Source organism: Giraffa tippelskirchi, chromosome 2 (assembly GCF_054371585.1).
Source record: "Giraffa tippelskirchi isolate mGirTip1 chromosome 2, T2T-mGirTip1v1.2.pri, whole genome shotgun sequence".
Classification (NCBI taxonomy): Eukaryota; Metazoa; Chordata; class Mammalia; order Artiodactyla; family Giraffidae; genus Giraffa; species Giraffa tippelskirchi.
Window position 1 is genome coordinate 75,977,821 of NC_137276.1, and position 24,723 is coordinate 76,002,543.

Sequence of the window (24,723 nt, forward strand, 5' to 3'; positions counted from 1 at the left end):
GGTGGACTTGGTCTTCCATGAGGCTGAGGATGGTCTCATGTATCCTTAGCTCTATACTGTGTTGTGTACAACTTGATGTATTAGCAAGGAATGTGCAAATTGGAGAGTTCTTTGGCAGAAATTCACATTTATTTATTTGTTTAAGACCTATGCCCTTTCCATGATCTCAGTAACAGAAAGGGAGAAAAATGCCCAACCCAAAAGGCTGGTTATGCTAATAATGTTTCCCACTGTCCTTGCCAACCCCAACCGTGCCTGCCCCCTCCCTCCTCCGTTAGCAGAGTAACTTTCCTGTTTCTTTCCTTTAAGCTAATTTCTAAAGGGCTCTCACAAATGTACCTGGTGGCGGAAGGTCACCAGCCTGGGATTAAAAATTTGCTAGAGATAGTCCTTGAAAGATAAGCACCTTCAACTAGTGGCATTTAATGTGCTGCTTTTTCCTCTTCAAAGTGCTTTGCCAGCATTACTCAGGTGGTCCACTCAACACCTCTCACAGATTGGTCAGCAAGATTACAGATGTTTTTTTTAAGGCAGAGAGTTTGGTGTTGTAACTTAAGGTAGTACAGTTCATTTAGACATCTTGAGCCGGATGTGGATATATTAACATTCCCAGCTTCTATGCTGACCTTGACTCACCTTCTCTTGTGAAAGTGGTTGCTAAATTTTCTTAAAATCAATCTGATTTGGAAATCCTTAGAATGCAATTTCATTTTGGTTTGTATTCTAATCTCAAATAAGTCTTATGGGTAATAAGATTTCTAGAAAAGAAATACTTTAGAAAAAGACCCAGTTTAGTAAGCTCTTAATTTTTATTTTCCTGCTTGAATCAGCTTTTCTTTTATGGAATCCATTTATAAGGTGTACATGATGTTTTGAAATATATCTGCATTGTGAAATGATGTCCATGCTCAAGCTAATTAACACATCCATCACCTCCCATAATTACCATTTTTTGCTGTGTGGTGAGAACACTGGCGATCTACTCTCTTAGCAAATTTCAAGTGTTTGATACGTTTTTATTCATTGCAGTCATTGTGCTGTGCTTCAGGTTTCCAGAATTTATTCATCTTATAACTGAAAGTTTGTTCCCTTTGTTCAATATCTCTTGTTTTCCTCCACCGCCCCCTACCCCAGCCTATGGTAACCACCACTCTAGCCTCTGTTACTATGAGTTAGACTTGTTTTAAGATGGAATCCATTTCTTTTTTAAAAAATACATATATCCCCTCTTTTTTGGATTTCCTTATTTAAGTCACCACAGAGCATTGAGTAGAGTTCCCTGTGCTGCACACTAGGTTCTCATTGGTTATCCATTTTATGCATAGTAACATATACATGTCAGTCCCAATCTCCCAGTTCATCCCCTTCCCCCCTTGGTATCCATTCATTTGTTTTCTACATCTGTGTCTCTATTTCTACTTTGCAAGTAAGATCATCTGTACTGTTTTTCTAGATTCCAAACATATGCATTACTATACAATATTTGTTTTCTCTCTCTGATTTACTTCAGTCTGTGTGACAGTCTCTAGGTCCATGCACATCTCTGTGAATGGCACAATTTCATTCCTTTATATGGCTAAGCAATATCCCACTGTGCCACAATCTTCTCTATCCATTTTTTTAAAAAATATTTCCGAGTAGTTGTGGTAGATATCCAAACAGACCTACTGTGTATTTCAGCAGTTTTCCATTTCATTCAGTATCTGCCATAGGTCACAATAATTATAATAATCAGGGCATTCCTTTTATTAAATGCATCACCTAATTCCATGTATTCAGCCACCTTACGGACTAGGTATTATCATTACTGCATCACAGACAAAGAGCCTGGGGCTGAAAGGAGTGTTTTACTTGCCCATTGTCACATTAGGTGATGGTTAGTGGTCCAGCTGAGAATAAAACAGATCTCATGTCTGCCTGAGTCCCTTCTGCTGCCGCCCCTTAGGCCACAGTGCTACTGTCATAAGCGAACTATGGCAGCCTGAGTGAAGCATATTCACCTGGAAGGGCCGATGTTTAGACCAGAATTTGTCATGACCAAAATGCCACTTAATGTTTGTTAATCCAGCAGGTTACTCCCTATAGTCTAATAAAAACATATGCCAGCCACATATGGGGCTGCAGTGTTACATAAATTTAAGAAATAGATTCAATTATAAAAGATCTGGGAGTATCAGGATTATTATTATCTGTGTTTTTGTTTACCTAGCAATTTAGAATTTTCACATCATTTTCACACTACTTGGGTCATTGCATTCTCACAGTGAGTTGGGACAGTTAGCATTATCCACCACTACTCTAATGCAGAAATGGAAGTTCAGTGAGGGTTTCTGACTTGCCACTCATGGGCTATGAAGTGAGGCAGCCCACCTCAAACCCAATCATCTATTCTCTGTCTAGGGAATCTGACACCTACATGGGTCCCCCTGCCCTGGCCCTGTTTGACATGTGGCTGTAGGCTGAAGTTATCCTTGGGTAACTACTAAAGCCACTAAGTGCTGGGTATTGACTTTTGACAAGCTTGTGCTCTCCTGGGTGCCCAGGCTGCTTACATCATCCAACTGTTTCTCAACTAGATCATGTTTACAGGTTTTCCAATTAGATGCACTGGGTTTTGCCTGTGACCTGTTGCCGTGAGCTTTACCTGGTTCCATTCACGTTAGCAGTATCCAGACCACCAGTTCATCTACAGGACAACCTTCTGCCAGGGACAGCCAAGCTGACAGACCTTAACTGGTGTCCTCTGACACCGGGGGTAACAGTCCGCAGCCTGGAGAATTAGCCAATATTGGAGTTAATTGGATTTCTCTTTCTTTTCCTTGCAAATACTTTCTTTTCTCCTGACTCTTTTCTTCCGTGCCTGCACATTTATTTCCAGTCCTGGGCATTTGGGTGCATCCTCACTGGTGAGGCCAGTGTGTACTTGTTCTCCTCTTTCCTCTGATGAATATGGCTGGTGAGAAACTATTTTGGGAAAGTATGAAGCCCTTGGAGACAGTGGTGTCATCATTAGTCAGGCTTTAGACTCTATTGAATAATGTGCATTTTGATTTTAATAGTATCCTTGACATCACTTCCAAGATGAAAAATGATGTGCTTATTCATAATCATTTTAGACTTGGGGAGTAAAAGGTCTTAAGTCAGTGTGAACTTTTCCTTAACATAGTGTTCTAGGTACTGAGTATATACTTTGTATTATCAATTTCTTGAAGTCCCTCTCTGAACCTCAGTTTCCTCATCTGTAAAATGGTGTGATATTACCTCCTGAGGCTACTGGGTCCTGAGGATTCAAACAATACATGAATGTAAAGGCCTAGGACAGTCCTTAACATTGAGTTGATAGAGTTGCTGTTAACATAGAAATTTAAATAAGACTAAGGCATTTAGAAGATACATTCTTCTAACTGAATGGGCTTTGTTGATTTAATACAGGCATCCTGTGTCTATAATTGTAAAGGGCCAGTCCTAGTGTTGGAAATTGTTTTTGCTGTGTTTTCTCTACACATTATCAGATTTTAACAATGGGCTCATATAAATTAAAGTCCTTTGAAAAGTAGAAGTGACTCAAAAAAGAAAGGAAAAATAGAAGCAACTACACATACGTACTTTGAAAGTCTTTGAAAAGCAGAAACGACTATACCATGCCAACACTGGCCTTAGTACCTGATCTCAGGTGTACATTTTCATTTAATCTTCTTATCAACCAGTCATCAGTTTGAAAATAAGGGAACTTAGACCGAGAAAAGTTAAGAAACATTCTAAGGGTCTTAAAACCAACAAGCAGTGTTGGGGCATCTCCAAGGGGACTTTCAATAAGTAAAGAAAAAGAAAAGTCAAAGGCAAAATATCTTCTTTATTCCTGGTGGAGGCCAGCTTGAGGGTTGGCTGAGTGTCTGACCCAAGTGGGCCTTGGTAACTGAACCCCTGGGCAGACCCCCTACCCAGTGGCCAGCATCAGTGACCCAAGACAGGTAGCCCCCTCATGAAATTCTGTGTAGGGTAACAGCAGGTGGCTATCTTCTGTGACCAAGCTCAGGCCCACAAGAGTGAAAACTGCATCTGAGCAGAGCCTCCCAGTTGCCTTTCCCAAATCTTCCATGAAGATAAATAAACCACATTTCCAGGGCTACAGTGAATATAAAGGGACAAGGTGAGGCCTTCAGTGACACAGTTGAGCTGCCTTTCCAAAATGGAAAGCTTACGATTGGGAAAAGTGCTCTCTGTTCGCAAATGGCAAAGATGATTTTCAAATCCAAGTCTGTGACTCAGCTCTAAAGCCCGGCTTTTCCATTAAGCCCTGGGAACACCCCTACTTGCTGTGGGAAGTTTGAGAGCCATCTCTAGTTCATCTTTTTTTTTTTTTTTTAATAAGCATAGTGTCTTTACTTTTTAATTTTTTGGCTATGCATCGCATCATGTGGCATCTTGTTCCCCCAGCCAGAGATTGAACCTACGCGCCCTGCATCGGAAACGTGGAGTCTTAACCATTAGACCACCAGGGAAGTCCCTCTAGCTCATCTTTTTCAGCCATCATTTATGTAGTGTCTGATTTATCGTTTTAAATGTCTGTTGTAAGTAACCAAGTGGAAGAAGAGTTTTTCCTGGTACTGTGGTACCATGCACAGTGATGTGTCAGAACATTTTGAAATTCATATGTTGATTAAAATAAGTAAGCAGTTCAAGCAGCATATTTCCGTTTTAAGTGAATGTAGCCATTCCCTTCTCCAGGAGATCTTCCCGACCCAGGGATCAAACCCAAGTCTCCTGCATTGCAGGCAAATTCTTTACTGTCTGAGCCACCAGAGAAGCCCAGTCTGTAGAAAGAAGTATTCAGAGACAAGTAGCTTGAAAATGAAGCTACCACCTCATCTCTATAAAAACCATAGGTTCAGATGGCATGCCTTGTTTTGTATTTCAGTGGATGCATTGTGAGAAGAGCCTTTTGTTTGTCTGTTATTTCAGTTATTAAAATTGTTAGGCCTGCCCATAAACCTCTGCAAAACTCTATGAAAAAAAAAAAAAAACTGGAACAAATATGACGACATATGGCCAATTGTTTTGAACAAGTCTTTGTGTTCATTGTACATTGGTTCGTTTGTGTTATGACAGAGTTCCTAGGAGTGGGGAGAGTGAGGGACCTAGGAGAGAGTCAGAGGGGTCCCCATGTGCTGGCACACTCCTGCCTCAATAAATATTACATCATGGCAGTGTTACCTTTTTGTGTGATATAATCGATCGTTTCAATAATTAATGTCGCCAGTGTATGTTTCTAAGAGGACCAAAGGTAAATAATTTACTGTAATTACCAAAGAGGAGTGATATTATTTATTTATTAGAGCTTGGAAAAAATGGGTCCTTTGGAAAATAACCTTAAGGCCCCAAATGTAGGAATTCTAGTTTGCTAAAAAAAATGAAGTAAGCAGCACCACTACTTCACATTAAATATTAAATAGTTTGCCCTATTCTGGAGGTGAGTTGGGCTTCCCAGATGGCAGTACTGGTAAAGAACCTGCCTGCCAATGCAGAAAACTTAAGAGACGGGGGTTCAATCCCTGGGTCAAGAAGATCCCCTGGAAGAGGGCATGGCAACCCACTCCAGTATTCTTGCCTGGCAAATCCCATGGACAGAGAAGTCTGGTAGGCTACAGTCCATGGGGTTGCAAAGAGTCAGGACATGACTGAAGCAACTACACATGGAGGGCAGTTCTTTGGGGTCTCTAAAAGTCAGTAAAATTGGTAAATGAGGCCAGACTAAGGCCAACATCTAATCCTTGGTTAAACCATGAAGAATGTGGGCACTTTCTGAAGTGATGTATTGCTCTTTGGGGATTAGGAACCTGGTTCTATAAACTTTTATGAACATCACTGATCACACACCCACCCAGCAGATGTGTCCTCTCTCACTGAATGCAGAGAAAGCTGCTCCTCAATCATTTCTGCATTCCCCTAAGATCTGGATAGGATAGTGACTTCACATAAGTGCTCTACAAATTACTGTTCAGTTTGATTTAAATTATTGTTCAGTTTGATTTCAGGGCTATTCTTTAATCTTTATAATTCACAGTAATTTAGAAAATTTGTTTTCTTATCAAATATACACACCAATAAAAAGTCATGTCCTGTTATCAAACACACTCATTTGGATTAAAAGAAGAACCTTCATATACACCTTCAGCCCCTTCTCTCCAGAGACAATGACTTGGGGTACCTTTAGATGACTGAGTATTAAGCTCACAGGGTACTCTGCATGGTAGAGGACTTGCCATCTGTGACTTCCACTAAAGAAATAAACCTGGAACATTTCACTGGAAAATTTCAGAGAAGACTCTCCATTTTCAGCCTCAAGGCTCCATCCCTAACTGGGAGACCAGTAGAGGTAGAAGTTTGGGTCTGAACATTTTGTATATAAGCTTTCAATTAATCTCCATTTTCATTATGGTGCCTTTAACCTTCTAATCTTCTGCCTCTGGTCTCTATGCCTTGAACTTTGTGCCAAGGATGATGGAGGGCAGTTAGTTATTTGGCAACATATAAATCAGTGAGGGAATTGTGAGGATCACATCACTTTTATAGAGACTTTCAACCAATCCTTGTTTTTCTGCTGATGTGTTCTCTATTCTGTGTGTGTGTGTGTGTGATTTAACACTCAACTTCCATTTTACTGGGGTTTCGATAGAAAGCAGATCTTTAGCAGGATGAAAAGTGAAATTGATATTGTTTGTGGTCTGTGAAATACTATCTTTCATCAGATTTGGAACATTCTTAGCAATTCTGTCTTCAAATTTAGCCTCTACTTTATTTTCCTCTTCTTCCAAGAGTCCAATTACACATATGTTGAACCCTTTCACTGTGTTCTATGTCCCATACCATTTTCTGTATTTTTCATTCTTTTAAACTATCTACCCTTGAGATACATATACTACTATATTTAAAACAAATAACCAACAAGGGCCTACTTTTTATAGCACAGAGAACTCTGTTCAATATTCCATAATAATCTAAATGGGAAAAGAATTTTATGTATATATATAAAACTGAATCACTGAACTATATACCTGAAACTAACACAGCATTGTAAATCAACTATAGCCCAATATAAAATAAAAATTTTTAAATCTACCCTCATTTTGTATATTTTTCCACTTACACTTCCAGTTTACTAACCTTGTTTTCTATTGTGTTTACTCAGGAACTCACATTATACTGAGAACTGGACAAAGACCCATTTGATTCTTTCTTACACATATTCCAGTGCTCTGTTGAATTATCCAACTTAAATTTATTTTCTCTATCTTTTCTATTTTCTTAAACATACTAATCATAGTTATTAAGATCACTATGATGAAAGTTCTTATAAGCCTCCTTCAAAATATAGGATGACCTTGGGATCTGTTTATAGTATCTGGGTATCTTTTTCTGTTTTTGTTCATGTGCTCCGGCCATTCTTGGCAGTTTTTTCACTGCATGCTGGACATGATGTATTAAAAACAAGTTTGTCGACATGACACACCCAGTGATGATACATTCCTTCAAAGTGACTCCTTTTTGAGTCACTATCTCTCTGCTATGCAAATAGAGGGGTGGTTGAGTCTTCTAATCCAATCAAGATTTTGCTGAAATGAGGCTGGTTTGAAGCCCTGATAGCCTCAGGCAATCTCTGAACTGTCCCTGGCCCTTCAGGGTCCTTATTTGAAATTCTGGTATGATCTTTGAGGCCCCTCCCCTTCTAAGTCTCAAACTCTGAATCTTTTTCTCATGAAACTGCCCCAAAGCTCTACTATGCCTTTCAGAAATTTTCAGGTTGGTTTTTCAGCTTCCTGTTCTGCACAGCCCCAGAATTTAGCAGATATTCTGAACAGAGATCTGTAGCATGCTTGAGGCCACCCGGATCTCCACCAAAACTCTCTTGGCTTTTGTATTCCCCTGCAGGTAGCCCCTGTAGGCACAAAGCCCAGATTCCATCTGCACTGGTAATTGACAAATGCCCTCAAGTTAAAAAATGGAAACAAAAAGTCAACTCATCTTTTGTAGGTCATCTCCTCTGCAAGTACAGGTCCTCCAGTTTTGTGCCTCAGTTGTTTTCTGCTGCCTGCAGAGATGGATGATTTCCATACTTACCTGGTGTGCTTAGCACAGCACTAGGCTGCTGCGGGCTTCTCTTTCCCACTTGGAAATAGAAGTCATCAAGATTAATTTTTTTTTTTTTTTTTTTTTGAGATTCAGAAAAGAAATTTCCAGTTGTAGGATTAACTTAAGAGATTTTTGAAGTACTTAAAATTGTGGTTAGAATTACTTCTGTGATCTTCCTTGTGCCATGCCAATTACTCAAGTGGTTTCTTAAAAGACTGAAATAATACAGCATATCAATGAACTTTATTTTTTAATTCTTGAAACTGCAATGTAGACCTATAGAGGAATATACAGTCAGGCCAGTGGATGGAAAGGGCTGATGACACTGGTTATTTTATATAAGGGACTTGAGCATCCCCGGATTTTAGTATCCACAGGCACAGGTGGGTGAGGGGTATCTTGGAACTGGTCACCTGAGAATAAAAGAGACAACTATAACAAAATGTTTATTATAAATGTTGAACTATCTGGACTGATGGAGACATACAGGTATATTTTATAGGTGCAGAGAAACCACTGTCTTGGGTGAGTTGTTGACATAATATATTGTTTATTTTTCAGCATCTAACGTTCACAAGAGAATTTGACTCAGATTCTCTTAGACATTACAGCTGGGCTGCAGATACCTTGGACAATGTCAACCTTGTCTCAAGTCCTGTTCATTCTGGGTAAGTAACCAGAAAGTCACTTCTGTTATATTAACATTGCATTTATCATTTGCAGTTATAAATTCATATTGGCAAGTTTCACATGTATGAAATATTGATCTTCTAAAGGACTTCATTAATGAGTATTTGTGGCATATATTTGTAAATCATTAGTAAATTTTTTTCTAGACAAGTCTGCATATCTGTTTTTATTGACAAAAGCACAGTGTTAGAAAGGAAATTAATAAAGTGCTGGTGCATAAAAATTCCCTGGCTATTCTGGCACTACTTTTAGGCCTTTAATTTTGTGTTTCAATAAAAAAATTGTAGTATAGTCATTTCTTTTCATTTCACTTTAGTCAAATTTTTTTCTGAGTATATTATTTTCCTGAAATAAAATTATAATGAAGTTGTATTAAAGTTTTTTAAATAAATGAATTTTTAAAAGAAATGAAACAGTAAATGTACCAATGTGTGTGTGTGCACCAGAAGAGCTACAGTAAAAACCACGTCAAAGAGGCTCCTCATTGCTGCCCTGTTAGTCAGCAGGCAGCTAAGAGGTGACCTGCTTCAACTGTTAAATTGATAATTACTGTATTTTTAGACATTGGGTTCGTTGCCTAATAGGTAATTAGAACTTGGGATAATCGATATGTATTCAAACGGGAAAGAAATAATTTGAAAATTTCAAAGTATTTTCACCTCTGAAATTGATGTTTAGGCCATAAATTAATTGTAACTCAGGACAAGTACAGATTCATTTTGAATTAAATAAATTAACTATGATTAACATATGTGAAGTACCTTATATATTTTATGAAGTATTTTTTGCTGCTTTGAATTACAATAAAGTGTGATGGCTAACATAGCTAGTGCTTGTCATATATCTGGCATTGTGCTAAATCTTTTCACACGTATTGTTTAATATTTATTTGAACCTTAAAATGACACTGAGATAAGTTTTATCATTATTCCCGTTTACAGAGGAAAAGTCCTAAGCTCAGAGTAATGCTACAAATTATTTAAAGAATTCTTACACAATTACAGCTTGTACGTCACAGTTGTAAAAAACAAGTCACCACAATGTCATTTAAACAGAAATAATTTACATGCAAGTGCTTTATAAACTATAAACTACATGGTGGTCTTTGAGTCATCAATATTGTATTTCTTTAATTCAATTAGAAAAACTCTTAATTATAGTAATATTAATTTTTAAACTGCTTAAAATATTTACATGATTTATAGTATATGTATATGGGTCTAAAATTGCAAAAGCAAAAACAAAAGTCAGAGGTGAGAAGGAAAATATAAACACCCAGAATACCTTCATTCAGTGGGCAAATATATTGAGTTTTTTGAATCAAGTTTAGTGAATTGCCACCATGTTACCAAAATCTAGAACCAGCAATTTGTACTCTACATAGGAAAGAAAAGTCCAAGGGTTTAATTTAGTAAATTGAGAAGCTGAGGCATCATAGGATAATAAAATCAGAAATGAGCTTTCCTCTGCATTGGACACAGTATAGTATTTGAATATGCAACTTATCTCTCCTTCCCCTTAAATTCATTGAAGACAACAGACTTCTTCAGGGAAGGAAAGTAATAGCAGCTAGTTGGGCTTATTTGAAAAGGAAAATACACACTGGTACACACTTGGAACTAGCTTACTAACGCCAGGTCTATGGAGTAGCTTATATATAGCCATATGAGGCAAATCTTTTTCCAAATTGTCCCACAAATGCCAAATGCCTTGGTTTCATTTTCTGATGGTTTTTATTTTTCCTTTGCTTATCATTGACATTTTCTGTTGCTTGCTTCTAATTATCTTACATTAATTTTTCCATTTGCTTTCTAAATTATTTTGCAGCTGTTCTTCTCCACTTCCTCAGTATGATTCAAGGTGATAACTGTGTCTTTTATGTGAATCATCCCTTTTTGTATTTTTAATTTATGTGAATTTTTCCCACAGATTGTGTCAATGTCTGTAAGTGTATCAGCATTTGTCATCCTGCTGTTCCTAAAACTAGAAACATTCATGTGTTTTAAAATCATTTGTAGAATTCCTGCTTTAGTTTAAATATTAATAAGATACAATGAATATGATTCAGTATTACCTTTTCATTTGTTTTTGTAAGTTATAGTGCATGAAATTTTATTTTGTATACAACATGTAAGAAGTGAAGTTGCTCAGTCGTGTGTAACTGTTTGCGATCCCGTGGACTGTATAGCCTAGTAGGCTCCTCCGTCCATGGAATTTTCCAGGCAAGAGGACTGGAGAGGGTTGCCATTTCCTTCTCCAGGGGATCTTCCTGACCCAGGGATTGAACCCAGGTCTCCTGCATTGCAGGCAGATGCTTTACCCACTGCGCCACCAGGGAGGAGTTTAAAGAACAAATTGCTGTATTTCATGATGTTATTAACTAATAGGACTCAATATTCTGCTTAACATTTACCCCATATTTCCTCAGTCTTTTGGCTCTATAAAGCTGAAAACCTTAGAACAATAAATAATCAGTAATGAGCCCCAGCTATGTGCTGGGTGCTATGCAGAATATAGAGAAAGAGATTTTTCCAATTTGTCACTAAAATCTTCTAAGCCATGGTTTTTCCATTTGGTTCTGATATTCTCTGTAGCTGGGGTATTTTTATATTGACACTGGTAACCTTCTTACACTACCTTCAGTGTATATATGTATATATATTATATACCTATAATATATATTTCATTTATTTATATATGTATAAATAAATGAAATTTATCACTCAGTTGTGTCCAACTCTTTGAGACCCCATGGACTATAGCCCCCCAGTCTCCTCTGCCACCGGAATTCTCCTGGCAAAAATACTGGTGTGGGTTGCCATGCCCTCCTCCAAGGGATCTTCCCAACCCAGGGATCGAACCTAGGTCTCCCGCATTGCAGGTGGATTCTTTACCATCTGAACCACCAGGGAAGCCCATAATATATATTTCATTTATTTATATATGTATATATATTTTCCATATTTTTTCAATGTTAGTAACCAAATCTGACCTAGGCAATTTCTAAGCACACTTAACAAAATAGTTTTGTTTATTGGTTTATTCAATAAACATTTACTGTGTGCTTATTATGTGTGAGAATCATGCTCAGCTCTACTGGTAGAACAGTAAACAAGACAAACCTGATCTGAATTATTATGTGTGTGAGTGAGACCCAGCTGTTTGTTGCCAGGGCGAGCAAGGCCCTCTCAGTGTAAATACTCCAGTGTTTATTTGTACCAATACAACTGCATTTTCAAACCCAGAGTTTATCTTGAGTCATTTTTCATTCATTCTGTTACTGTTAGTCCCAACCACAAATTCATTTTTAACTACTAAAAGCTGGGAAAGATCAGATTTTTGTCTTGGGCTTCCTTATAATATTGCCACATTGTCTTCATACTGGGTAAAAAGTAGTTGTTAAGCTTGTACATGTCTTAAGGAAATGAAGGCTCCCCATAGTAGTTGCAAGGGAGCCCTGGATCATTCAGCACTGGAGACAGTTCATCTGGACAATTGTACAAGTGAACAAGGATCTTTGTTTTTGAATAGGAGGGAGTTTTGTTTTTTATTTTGTTCTGTTTTTGAAGGGGTCTGTCTCTTACCCTCATATTTGAATATCCCTGTGATTCCAGTCTCTCAAAGTAGATACAATACTATCAAAACATATAAAAACCATTAATTAATCCAGAGGAAAATGGCTAAATCCAAAATGAGCAAAAAGGTATGACGCTGACTCACCTCACTGATGACCACTGTTGGTTCTGAAAATCTGCTGGGCTGAAAGGTGATCCCCATGCACCTGCCTCTCTCCATGGGTATGGTGGGCTGATTTGCTTCTTTCAAGAGGTTACTCTTTCAAGGTCAAGAGGCATCACTCTTTAGGAAGGGGTCTCTAGCTAAGACCTCCAAGCAGGGTCTGAAATCTATTTGGGGGGATGTTAGAACTGTTTTACAGAAGAGTAAACGGGGAGGATTTTGATGGATGGGATTGTCCGCCCCCACGCCCACATACACACGCCAAATACTGTAGATATTCAGACAGTTTTCTAAATATCAACATTTGGTGCTCTTCCACGAATAAGCATATTTTCATATGTGAGAACTAAAATGTAAAAATATGTGTTTCTGTTCCCCTGTCTGACTTGCACTCTTCCATATGTTGGGCTCATTGGTTTATGTTCACTAGAGTGCTTTACAACCCGGTGACAAAGGTGGGAGGAGGAGTCACAGAGGTCTGTTTTTCATGAACATATGACAGGAATCAAGATATTACCCAAATAAGTTTGAGATTAGCAGATACAAACTATTATACATAGGATGGATAAACAACAAGTTGCTACTTTCTAACACAGGGGACTATATTCAGTAACCTGTGATGAACCATAATGGAAAGAATATGAAAAATAATATATATGTATATATGCGTATGGAGAAGGCAATGGCATCCCACTCCAGTACTCTTGCCTGTAGAATCCCATGGATGGAGGAGCCTGGTGGGCTGCAGTCCATGGGGTCGCTAGGAGTCAGAGACGACTGAGCGACTTCACTTTCACTTTTCACTTTCATGCATTGGAGAAGGAAATGGCAACCCACTCCAGTGTTCTTGCCTGGAGAATCCCAGGGACGGTGGAGCCTGGTGGGCTGCTGTCTATGGGGTCGCACAGAGTCGGACACGACTGAAGTGACTTAGCAGCAGTAGCAGCATATATGCGTAACTGAATCACTTTGCTATACAGCAGACATTAACACATTATAATTCAACTATATGTCAATAAAAAATTAAAAGATACTACCCAAATATGACAGTTAATTCTTTACATCTTCATAGCTACAAGCACAAGCAGATAAATAGCTTTTCTTCCCTAGCTTTAACATAGCAGCCAATGACAGAATTATATAGAGATCTTTGCTAAAAAGTCAGTTCAACAATTTTTGCATTTCTGTACGGATACTCAAATGTAGGTTATTTTAAACAGTTTTTAAAGCCAAATTGATACTGAAAAAGATTAAATCCCTTTCCATCAAAATTGCCTTAGTAAAACTTTAGTCACTTTCTGCTTTTATTTGTTTCTGCTTTGTGAAAATAGTAAAAATTAGATTGTCGGTATGATTAAATATACATTTATTTTCTGAGTTGTTCACGTTTAAGACATACTGTGGAGTTTCATCTTAACTGCTGGGGAAAGAGATTCCATAGTCAGTAAATGGCTAAAACCATGTATAGTTACAGTGATCCTTTAATATAATTTAAACCACTCACAGCAACCACATACAGTGGTTTTGTTTAGGGGACTTTGTTTTTAAATGCAAGACAGTCCTTTAATAGCCAGTTTTTATTCCAGCTTTGAAACATTCACTATTACTTTAGTTGGAGCATCGACAGAGTGGTTGACTTCTGTTCAGAGGTCATTTGCCACCAAAAATAAATTGTCGTTTTACACTTTCGCTCAGTTCACAAGTCGAATGCATGTTTGAGGTATTTACTTCCAGTCTATTCTTAAAGAGAGGAAATGATAGCTACCTTGTCTGTCACTTTAATATTTAACTTCAAAACTGACTGTGAAGATGGTTTGTGTCTCTCCCTGACTCAGCCTCTGATCTTCCTCTGCAGGTTTCTGGTTAGCTTTATGGTGGATGCTCGAGGGGGCTCCATGAGGGGAAGCCGTCACCACGGGATGAGGATTATCATTCCTCCACGCAAGTGTACGGCCCCCACCCGCATCACCTGCCGTTTGGTAAAGAGACATAAACTGGCCAACCCACCCCCCATGGTGGAAGGAGAGGGATTAGCCAGTAGACTGGTAGAAATGGGTCCTGCAGGGGCACAATTTTTAGGGTAAGTCATTTTGTCAATTTTCATCTTGGCCCTTATACCACATCTTTGATTTTCTTTACCCTTGTCAATTAAATTAAATCTATTGAGTTAACTATTAAATCTATTGAGTTGGACCATTTTTATCGATTACAGCATTGGTGTAGAACAAAGGTCACAAAGCTATGTAATTCTGTGAAAAGCTGGTCGGCTGGCACTTCCTTAACTCAGTTTGCTGGTCAAAGCTTTTACTAACCAAGAAGCATGTTTTCTGCTCAGTGAGTGCACGGAACCCCAGCAGCCCCCGTGGAAGTCAAGGCACCACTCTTACATATGACATATTGAATAAATGTCTATTTTGGGTACATGTCTTCTTAATGATAATTTTTTGGGGAAACAATCCATTGTGATCTGGTACTTTACAAAAGAGAAAAAAATGAATTTATTTTCTGAGGTGGCACTTGGGTGCAAACCAGGCAGGCTCTGTCATGACTGACAGTTTGTTCACAGTTTCCCCTTCTTGTTTCTCTTCCTGCTGCATGGATGTTATTCAGTAAACTGCATCTTCCCACCAATCCTCCCCCTGTAAATGAGGGTGAGAGCTTGGTTAGCCGAATCCTGCAGCTTGGGCCTCAAGGAACAAAATTTATTGGGTAGGATCTTTATAGACAAGATACAGAATGTCTACAATTCTTTTTCCATTTTCAATTTTTTTCTGTCACACCCATGGTCTTATTCTTGTCTTAATTTTATTTTCAGTTTTTAATGCTTTCAGTTGATGTGTGTCACTGAAAGAAAAAAAAAAATCATAGTGGCTTGACTTAATGTAGCACCGCTACCTCTCTTGTGCTTTTCAAGCATGTGGAATTCACTGCAAGCATTCTGCTTTCATAACTTTGTGCTTTTGTAAAATTTACTTTCATTTGAAATATTTCAACTGATTATGGTAGTTTTTAAGATAGACTGAAGGTCTAATTTTAACCCAGTGTAAGAGAAGGTATTTGCAGACTCTGAATCAACATTTGCTATAAATGATATATATGTGTGTGTGTATATATATATATATATATCTGTGTGTATATATATATGTATGTGTGTGGAGTTACGTTTTTTAAAAAGTACTTATGCATACTAAATAAACTTTATGGACTTTGAGAAGGAAAATCATCGATAAGTAAACTGATTTTGAAAAAAATGTTGGGAATACAAGATATTTAAAGAAAACCAGATAAGCAGCAGATAGAATATTTACTGAAGCTATTAAATTATTTTGTTTTCTTCTGTTTAAGCTGAAATGTGTTGGTATTCGTCTGTCTGCTTGTCTGTCTGATTGGTGTGTTGGCCTTGGCAGTCTGCATGAAGAAACCTGTTATGAAAACTTATGCTTGGCTTTCACCTTGGTCCCAGACCCTCGTTCATTTCTTCTCTCCAGTATTGTTGAATGTCATACACAAAGCCACATTCCTTAAATATTTACAGTGACAGTATCTGATACATCAACCTGCAAAGATTGTATCTAGTTCTCAAAAAAAAAAAACTAATGTGTGATCCAGGTGTGGTTAAAAATATGGTAAACATCTTAATAACTCTTGAAATTACTAACACTGTTAGGAATAGCTGATTCTGTTTTTACCCATCAAAAAGTAAATGCATTATAAAAAATCTTTCAAACTCTTAATTTTAATTAATGATAACTATTTTGCCAAAAGTAAAACTTTCATACCTATCATCCTATTTTAAGTGAATGCTTTTGCAATAACTCAAATATTAATATGTTTTATGTCATTTGGTCATTACAACTACTATCACTTTTTATTCTGTTACCTATTTAAGTCTGTACCTTCTGTTCCCACTTGTACATAATCACATAGGCTAAGAGGTAAGGTTACATACAACCTCTGTAGGAGAATAATGATACTGTCTACTTAAATGTCATAAAATAAAGCTGCACAATCCAACTACATAAACTGTGTGTGATTGTGGTCTGCTTACTTCCATTCATCTTTTTTAGCATTTATCCTACTTTAAAATTTAACAGAATTATTCCTGTGCTTGACTGGCTAGCTTCAATTTGCAGCCATTTTTTTACATTCTTTTGCAAAAGGACACTGTCAAAGATTAACAGATTGTTATATGACAATTTCAAACCAATAGTGCTTTTTCAGAAAGTTTAATTCCTATGCAGTCCTACAAGAGTGAGGAAATTAAGCTGCCCACTTCATAACTTAAAAATTAAAGAAACTCTCTTGACTATACAGGCCCTGAAAGTTATGAAAACTGACCATTGGAGGGAGTGGATTGTTATATTGATTGATTTCTTGCTAATGGGAAAAAAATCAGTAATCTTTCAAAATAATTTACAAAATTTCTTTAAAGAAATGACTGTGTCCTTTTAAATCATGAGTGTTTTGTATAATATACCTATTGTGTTCTTAAAAACGGACCAACTTTCTTTCTTATGGTCTATTTTAATAACTTTCAATTCCTCGATTTCTAATGTGTGCTGAATATTTTCCCTCTTTTAAATCAAATGCCTAACATATGATAGGCCCCCAAGAATTGTTTGTGAATGAATGAATGATGGCATGTTTTCAGGCTTCTAATATATTATTTAATTAGCAAATGATTCTGCAGCTTTGAAATCATTCCCAACCTTAGTGGCACCTCTGATTTTCAAATGATTATTGTCAGTGAAGCATTTTAAAAAGTATGAAACTATAAACACATTTCCTTTGATACCAAAATAATGTGGCTTTTTTTTCCAGCCCTGTCATAGTGGAAATCCCTCACTTTGGGTCTATGAGAGGCAAGGAGAGAGAGCTCATTGTTCTTCGCAGTGAAAATGGTGAAACATGGAAGGAGCATCAGTTTGACAGTAAAAATGAAGATTTAAGTGAATTACTTAATGGCATGGATGAAGGTAATTACAGTGACTACATGTTTCTATAAATGTCTGTAGGCAGGATTCAAATGAATGACTAGACTAAAGGAAACAGTGCTTGAATTTCATACATTTGTATTTTAAAGTGGGAATCGGGTTCCTCAGCATTTGTTGTTTTCTACATCTAAGGCATGAAGTTCAATTTCATCTAAAAAACTAACCCTATCCCAATACTAATGTACAAATTCTGATAATTCTCTCAATCTTAAATCAACTATATCAATCTTTCCAAAGCTTAAGAAAGTTTTCTAAGTCAAAAAAGTGTAAGGAGGGGGTAAGATAATAATGGAAGGTATGCAAAACATGTAGAGCATTTTTAAGAAAATACATTCACTTTTAAAAAACTGTTATTGGACTATATTTGATTTACAATGTTGTGTTAGTTTCAGGTGTACAGCAAAGTGAATCAGTTATACATATACATGTATTGACTCTTTAAAATTCTTTCCCCATACAGGTTATTACAGAGTATTGAGTAGAGTTCCCTATGCTATACAGTAGGTTCTTATTAGTTATCTATTTTATATATAGTAGTGTATATATGTCCATCGCAGTCTCCCAATTTTTCCCTCCCCTCTTTACTCCCTGGAAACCGTAAGTTTGTTTTCTACATCTGGGACTCTATTTCTGTTTTGCAGATAAATTCATTGGTACCTTTTTAGACTATATATGTAAGTGATATAATATGGTATTTGTCTTTCTCTCTCTGACTTGACTCAGTATGACAATCTCTAGATCCATTCATGTGACTGGAAATAGCATTATTTCATTCCTTTTATGGCTTAGTAATATTCCATTACATACACATATATGACACCTTCTTTCTCCATGCCTCTGCCGCTGGACGTTGGGTGCTTCTGCGTCTTGGCTCTGATAAACTGTGCTGCGGTGAACATTGGGGTGCATGTATCTTTTCAAATTATTGTTTCCTCCAGGAGTGGGATTGCTGGATCATATGGTAGTGTTTCCTTTTTGTTTTGGGAATTATTATTTCCATCCCTTTTCTTTTATCTCAATCTTCTCCAAGATTATTCCTATAGATTTTTAATTTCTCCTGGATTCTAATCAGTTTTTTAAAAAATGAGGTTCGGGCTAATGATTGGAGTCTGCGGTGCTTTCAGTGTCTTTCTCCTTGACCTGGTAAGACTGGCCTGTGGCAAGCATGTCACCTTCTCATACACACCTTCTTCAGGCTGTCTAACCCTTAGAATCATAGTAGTTTTTCTTAGCAGACATTGTGAATAGACTTGTTTTGAGAGTGGGTACTTGGTATAGTGTTTTCTTTTTAAAATGTTGAAAAAAATAAAAGAGAGAGATAGAGCAAGCTCACCATAAAGAAAGCTAACCTTTATACTAACTTGCTAGTCCCTACACATCCAGCAACTGTTTTATATAGCAATTTTACTGGAGATATAATTCACATACCATAAAAATTCACTACCTTCGCATTTAATTTACTAGCTTTTGGAATGCATCTAACATAGTCTCTCCTGGTTGTAAAGTGTGCATGAAGGAGCTAGACAGACTCGAGGGTGTCTGAGGGACGACCATGGACAAGCTCTTGGATCCCCATGAGCCTCTGTTCCTTCTGCAAAACGGAGGTTACCTTCCTCACTTCATAGGGCTGCTGTTAAAAAAAAAAATAGTCATTATGTGAAGCACTTTTCAAATACAGCCCTTGTTACATACTCAGCCCTTGATAAATATCAGCTATTGTCACTATTATATTCATTTTATAGAAAAAAATTGTCATACCAAAGGTTTTGTATAAGACACGGTGAATCACAGCCAGCCAAGAATTTTAAAATGTCTTTACAGCAAGGTAAAGGGAAGTAATCATTGTTGAGAGTCTAGCATTCATGAGGCACTGATGAATGCATTTATATATTAAAATTTTAAATGAAAGCATGCTACTGCAAGGTAGGTAGTTTTAATCCTACTTTATAGATGAGGGAACTGAAGTTCAAATAAGTTAAGTAACTTATAAAAAGTTACCTCAACTAAGAAGCATCACTAGGGTTGAAATCTATTCTACCTGTTTGCAAAAACTTTTAATTATTCCACTTATTTTAGAAACGTGTATCCTGTGGAGAGGAAAATAAACCTAAAAAAGAAAAATTCCTACAAACCTCTAGATTTCAAGATTGAGAATAGTCACTTTAAATGTTATACATGTAATAAGTATATAGTAAATGTTTATATATAATATTGATATTTATATCCTCTACCATACACAACTTCAGATAATTTCTGATGGATGGGAACATGCAGTGGTGATTAAGATTTCTGATTTTTATTACCTTAATTTATTTTACAGCATGAAGTATAGTCATTCTTTTGTACAGAAATTTACAAGAAAACACAATCAAAGGTTTTAAAAAGAATAAATCCTAAAGGAAAGAACTGAATTAGCATTTTGAAAAGAGTAAAAGAATATGGATGATTCAGGTAAAAGAAATGGACAGAATAAGATAAATGGGTTTTCCAAAAAGGACAGTTTTTGTTTGTTTTTTTTAAGGAAAATAAAGTATAAAAATATTTTCATGTATCCAGTATTTCTTAAATGCTGTTGTTGATTACTAGTTTTTTAAAGGTAGCATCCTCTACACAAGGATTTTATTTTACTTTTAACCAATAGCTACCTTGATGATGTAAGCTGCTGAGGCAGGGTATGTGTCTTAGTAATGTTTGAGCCACCAGTACTGGGCACAGTGCTGACTTAGACACCCACCCGGTCCTGGAGAGTGGGCAGGAGGACCCATAGCATAATATACAGCTCTAGAGGAAAGTTCACATCGGTCTGTTTCTTCTACCCTAAACTTCACTAATGTTAATCTCCAGGGGGGAAAGTTAAAGGGGAACATTTACTTTGAGGACAGTTCTGAGAAAGTAACAATATTTTAGGAAGAATATTGAATATTCTAAGAGAATGTTGTCCAATGGAATTTTCTATAATGATGGAACTATTCCATACCTGTGCAATCCAACAGTAATCCATAGTCACATGTAAATCTTGAGTATCTGAAATGTGACTAGAGCAAGTGAGGAAGGTAATTTTTAATTTTTTTAAATTAACTGCAAGTAGCCACCATTGTGGATTCTACTAGTATGTTCTTCATTTTTGATCACAGATTATAGTATATCCTATCAAGCACGAGCAGATTTTTTTTTTCTTTTAATTTTAAAGTTTCCTGATGGAATGGATTTCCAAGATTTCATGCTGACACGTCTTCATTTTGTTTTCAACAAGCTAATTTTCAAATAGGAATTCTTCCTATCTTTACTTAGACAACTGACTCCCCAAACACTACCATACTAAGGACATCTGTGTGATGTTTTAAAGATACAATGATACAGCCCTCTGTCCTGGATTCTACATGTTATCTTGGAAATAGTGGATAGAATTTCTTTGCTACATTTTTAAAGACCAGATAAACTCTGGTTCCATTTTAGACAATTAAAAGGAAATGTAAGTACTTCCAAGTTTAAAAAAATCAAGTACTGATGCCACAACAGGAAAAATGAGGACTATTATTAAATTTAAAAGTAATAATAATGAAGGAACCAAGACACACATTTTATAACTGAAGCTTAATTGATCAGATTTCATACCCAGCTCAAGAACCACTTACCACCACTCTTGTTCTGTCCCCAGAGAAACTTCGTTTTTACTGGAACCTCCCTCCTCGAAAATCAGGCAAAAATAAACATCAGTCTGTCTCTAAAAATCTAACCCTTCTTTTTTCTTCAAGGTCGAACCAGTCAGAGTTCTTGTGGGAAGAAAAGCCTGAGGTTTCATGTTATTTTCTACCTTCTCCACTCTGTCCCCTGGATAGCTGTTAATTAGCAAGATAAAAATAGTACATAAAATAAGCCAGTGACCGTCCTTAAAGGAAAAAAGAGATAACTCATCCTTCTATAGCTTTATTTAACCTATTAATCTTCCCAGTTTGTAACAATTAAGCCTTATCTGTCATCTATGGGAAGTGATCCTTGATAATACCCGTCTTACTATAAATGTCTCATTTTAACCCTCTTTTCCATAAATGAATTCTATGTTACTTTATAACTAACCTATATTCTACTTTTATAACTAGTCCTAGTGTACCCCCTTCTCTGAAAGTCTTAAAACCCAAGTATTTAGAAAGCATCTTAGCCAGTATTTTGATCAGTGATATATATATATATATATATATATATATATATATTTTTTTTTTTTTTTTTACTAAGCAACACAGTTATAAAGATTAGAGTATGGTTCTATAGTATTTTTAAAACTTGCAAGGCCTTTCGGTGTGCACAATCAAATTGTAACTCCAGGGAAAGGCAAGTCCAAAGAGGAGGGTAATTTGCACAATGTAGTTTGGTCATTAGGGTTATGAACTGTAGATGTCACACAGACTGGAATTCCCGTACTGGCTCCACCACTTACTAACCCTAAGTCTCTCTAACCTCGTAGAGAACTAATGGGGAATGGATGAGCTGAAATATGTAAATTTCATAGCACAATGTCTGACACATGAGAACCACACTCAAAGTTAGCCATACGCACACTTGCCATGTACATACAGTTGGGCAGGAGAGCAAGCAGGGGCAGAAACCTTGCCTCTTCAACTTGCCAAGTCATCTGCTCTGACACTGGCCTTGAGGACAAAGGGTCATTTTTATCTAATTTTTTTTTTTTCAAAACTACTGTCTAGTTACCACACCATATATTTGGAGGGCTGTGTCCACTCCAAGTGGATGCCCTTTTCCAAATCCCACAAGGACACTACCAGGGCTAGTGGAATCCCATCACCACCACCCATTCAGGGAAGAGTAAGTTGATAGATCTAGACTTCAAAATTTGGACTGTAAATCTAGTTGTTTTTCTATAATATCCCCTCACCTCTGTGTCTTCTCAAATGAAGGATGCCTGATTGTTATTCAGTCGCTAAGTCGTGTCTGACTCTTTGCAACCCCAGGCACTGTAGCCTGCCAGGCTCCTCTGTCCTCCACTATCTCCTGGAGTTTGCCCAAATTCATGTCCATTGAGTCAGTGATGCTATCTAACCATCTCATCCTCTACCGCCCCCTTCTCCTTCTGTCTTCAGTCTTTCCCAGCATCAGCGTCTTTTCTAGTAAGTCAGCTCTTCTCATTGGGTGGCCAAAGTATTGGAGTATCAGTTTCAGCATCAGTCCTTCCAATGAATATTCAGGGTTGATTTCCTTTAGGATTGACAGGTTGGATCTCCTTGAAGTCCAACGGACTCTTAAGAGTCTTCTCCAGCACCACAATTTGAAAGCATCAATTCTTCGGTTCTCAGCCTTCTTCTTGGTCCAACTCTCACATCCATACATGACCACTGGAAAAATCATAGGTTTGACTAGATGGACCTTTGTCAGCAAAGTGACATCTCTGCTGCTAAATACACTGTTTACGTTTGTCATAGCTTTCCTTCCAAGGAGCAGATGTCTTTTAATTTCATGACTACAGTCACCATCTGCAGTGATTTTAAAACCCAAGAAAAAAAAAATTTGTCACTGCTTTCACTTTTTCCCCTTCTATTTGCCATGAAGTGATGGGACCAGATGCCATGATCTTAGGGTTTTTTTAATGTTGAGTTTCAAACCAGTTTTTTCACTCTCCTCTTTCACCATCATCAAGAGGCTTTTTAGTTCCTCTTCACTTTCTGCCATTAGAATGGTATCATCTGCATATCTGAGGTTGTCGATATTTCTCTGAGCAATCTTGATTCCAGCTTGTGATTCATCCAGCCCGGCATTTCACGTGATATACTCTGCATATAAGTTAAATAAGCAGGGTGACCATATACAGCCTAGTTGTACTCCTTTCCCAACTTTGAAACAGTCAGTTGTTCCATGTCCCATTCTAACTGTTGCTTCTTGATCCACACACAGGTTTTCGGGAGGCATCTAAGGTGGTCTGGTATTCCCATTTCTTTAAGAATTTCCCCACAGTTTGTTGTGATCCACAAAGTCAAAGTTTAAGGCTTTAGCATCATCAGTGAAGCAGAAGTAGATGTTTTTCTGGAATTCTCTTGCTTTCTCTATGATCTAACAAATGTTGGCAATTTGATCTCTGGTTCCTCTGCCTATTCTAAACCGAGTCTTTACATCTGAAAGTTCTCAGTTCACATACTGCTGAAGCCTAGCTTGAAGAATTTTGAGCATAACCTTAATGTGAAATGAGTGCAATCGTATGGAAATTTGAACATTCTTTGGCATTGCCCTTCTTTGGGATTGGCATGAAAACTGACCTTTTCCAGTCCAGTGGCTAGAGGATGCCTATAAAAGTGCTTTGTATGCAACAAAAGGTGACAGAAATGTCAGTTGCTATTTAAATTTTCCATTATGAATCAAGGTACCCTCTTAATTCTTGTATGATTCCAAAAGACGTGGTGTGTATTCAGGAAAGACGGTCACTGCAGAATAGGATGGAATCAAGAGTTATTTGTGGCACTAGCAAGCTCAGGGACAAAGGCATCAGTGATTATGCCTAGTGAAGCAGGTGTGTTAGCAAAGTTCTACTGAAATAAGAGGCTAGAAGGACACAGAGGACAGTTGGTCTGGGTGTGAAGAACCTGCTGTTATCACTAAGGTATCATGTAGCAGGAGCCTCTTTTCTATTTGGCAGCAGACATAAATCTTGTTCTAGCACTTGTTCACTGGTGTTTTCTCGGGAGAGAAAAAGGTACCGCAAAACAAAAATATTCATTCTGCTTCTGCAAAAGCATCATCTTTCAAGTGCAGCAAATTGAATCCACTTTGAAAGTTTAATTAAAACCTTACTTGAATTAAACTAACAAAGTTCAATTCACCATGCTTCCAGTGAGAGGGGATATGAGGAGAGGGTTGGATTAGGAGTTTGGGATTAGCAGATACAAACTACTATATATATAGAATAGATAAACAACAAGGTCCTACTATATAGTACAGGGAACTATACTCAATATCCTATAATAGACTATAATGGAAAAAATATGAAAAACAATATATATATCTGTCTGAATCACTTTGATGTACAGCAGAAACTAACACGTTATAAATCAACTAAAGTTCAATAAAATAAATAGAATAAATGCCTCTAAAGTCAGACCCCAAAGGGATGTTTTATAGTTTGTGGTTATACTGGACCTACGAGTAATATTTATTAGTAAAAGAATAC

General features: G+C 37.1%; 1 protein-coding gene and 1 long non-coding RNA gene across 3 annotated transcripts in view; one reads left to right on the forward strand and one right to left on the reverse strand.

Moving 5' to 3' along the window:
- The window catches only part of ANK3 (ankyrin 3), a 365,422-nt gene that overhangs the window by 266,730 nt on the left and 73,969 nt on the right, over nt 1–24,723 (forward strand). For both annotated transcript variants that reach the window (XM_081569013.1, XM_081569014.1), the window contains 3 exons: nt 8,692–8,798; nt 14,414–14,638; nt 17,380–17,534. In XM_081569013.1, the coding sequence (XP_081425139.1) occupies nt 8,692–8,798; nt 14,414–14,638; nt 17,380–17,534 (487 nt within the window). The remainder of the gene's footprint in view (nt 1–8,691; nt 8,799–14,413; nt 14,639–17,379; nt 17,535–24,723) is intronic.
- The window catches only part of LOC145537972 (uncharacterized), a 169,396-nt gene continuing 163,310 nt past the window's right edge, over nt 18,638–24,723 (reverse strand). The window contains exons 6-7 of the long non-coding RNA XR_014076543.1: nt 21,188–21,391; nt 18,638–19,182 (exon numbers count right to left, since the gene is read on the reverse strand). This is a non-coding gene — a long non-coding RNA (uncharacterized LOC145537972). The remainder of the gene's footprint in view (nt 19,183–21,187; nt 21,392–24,723) is intronic.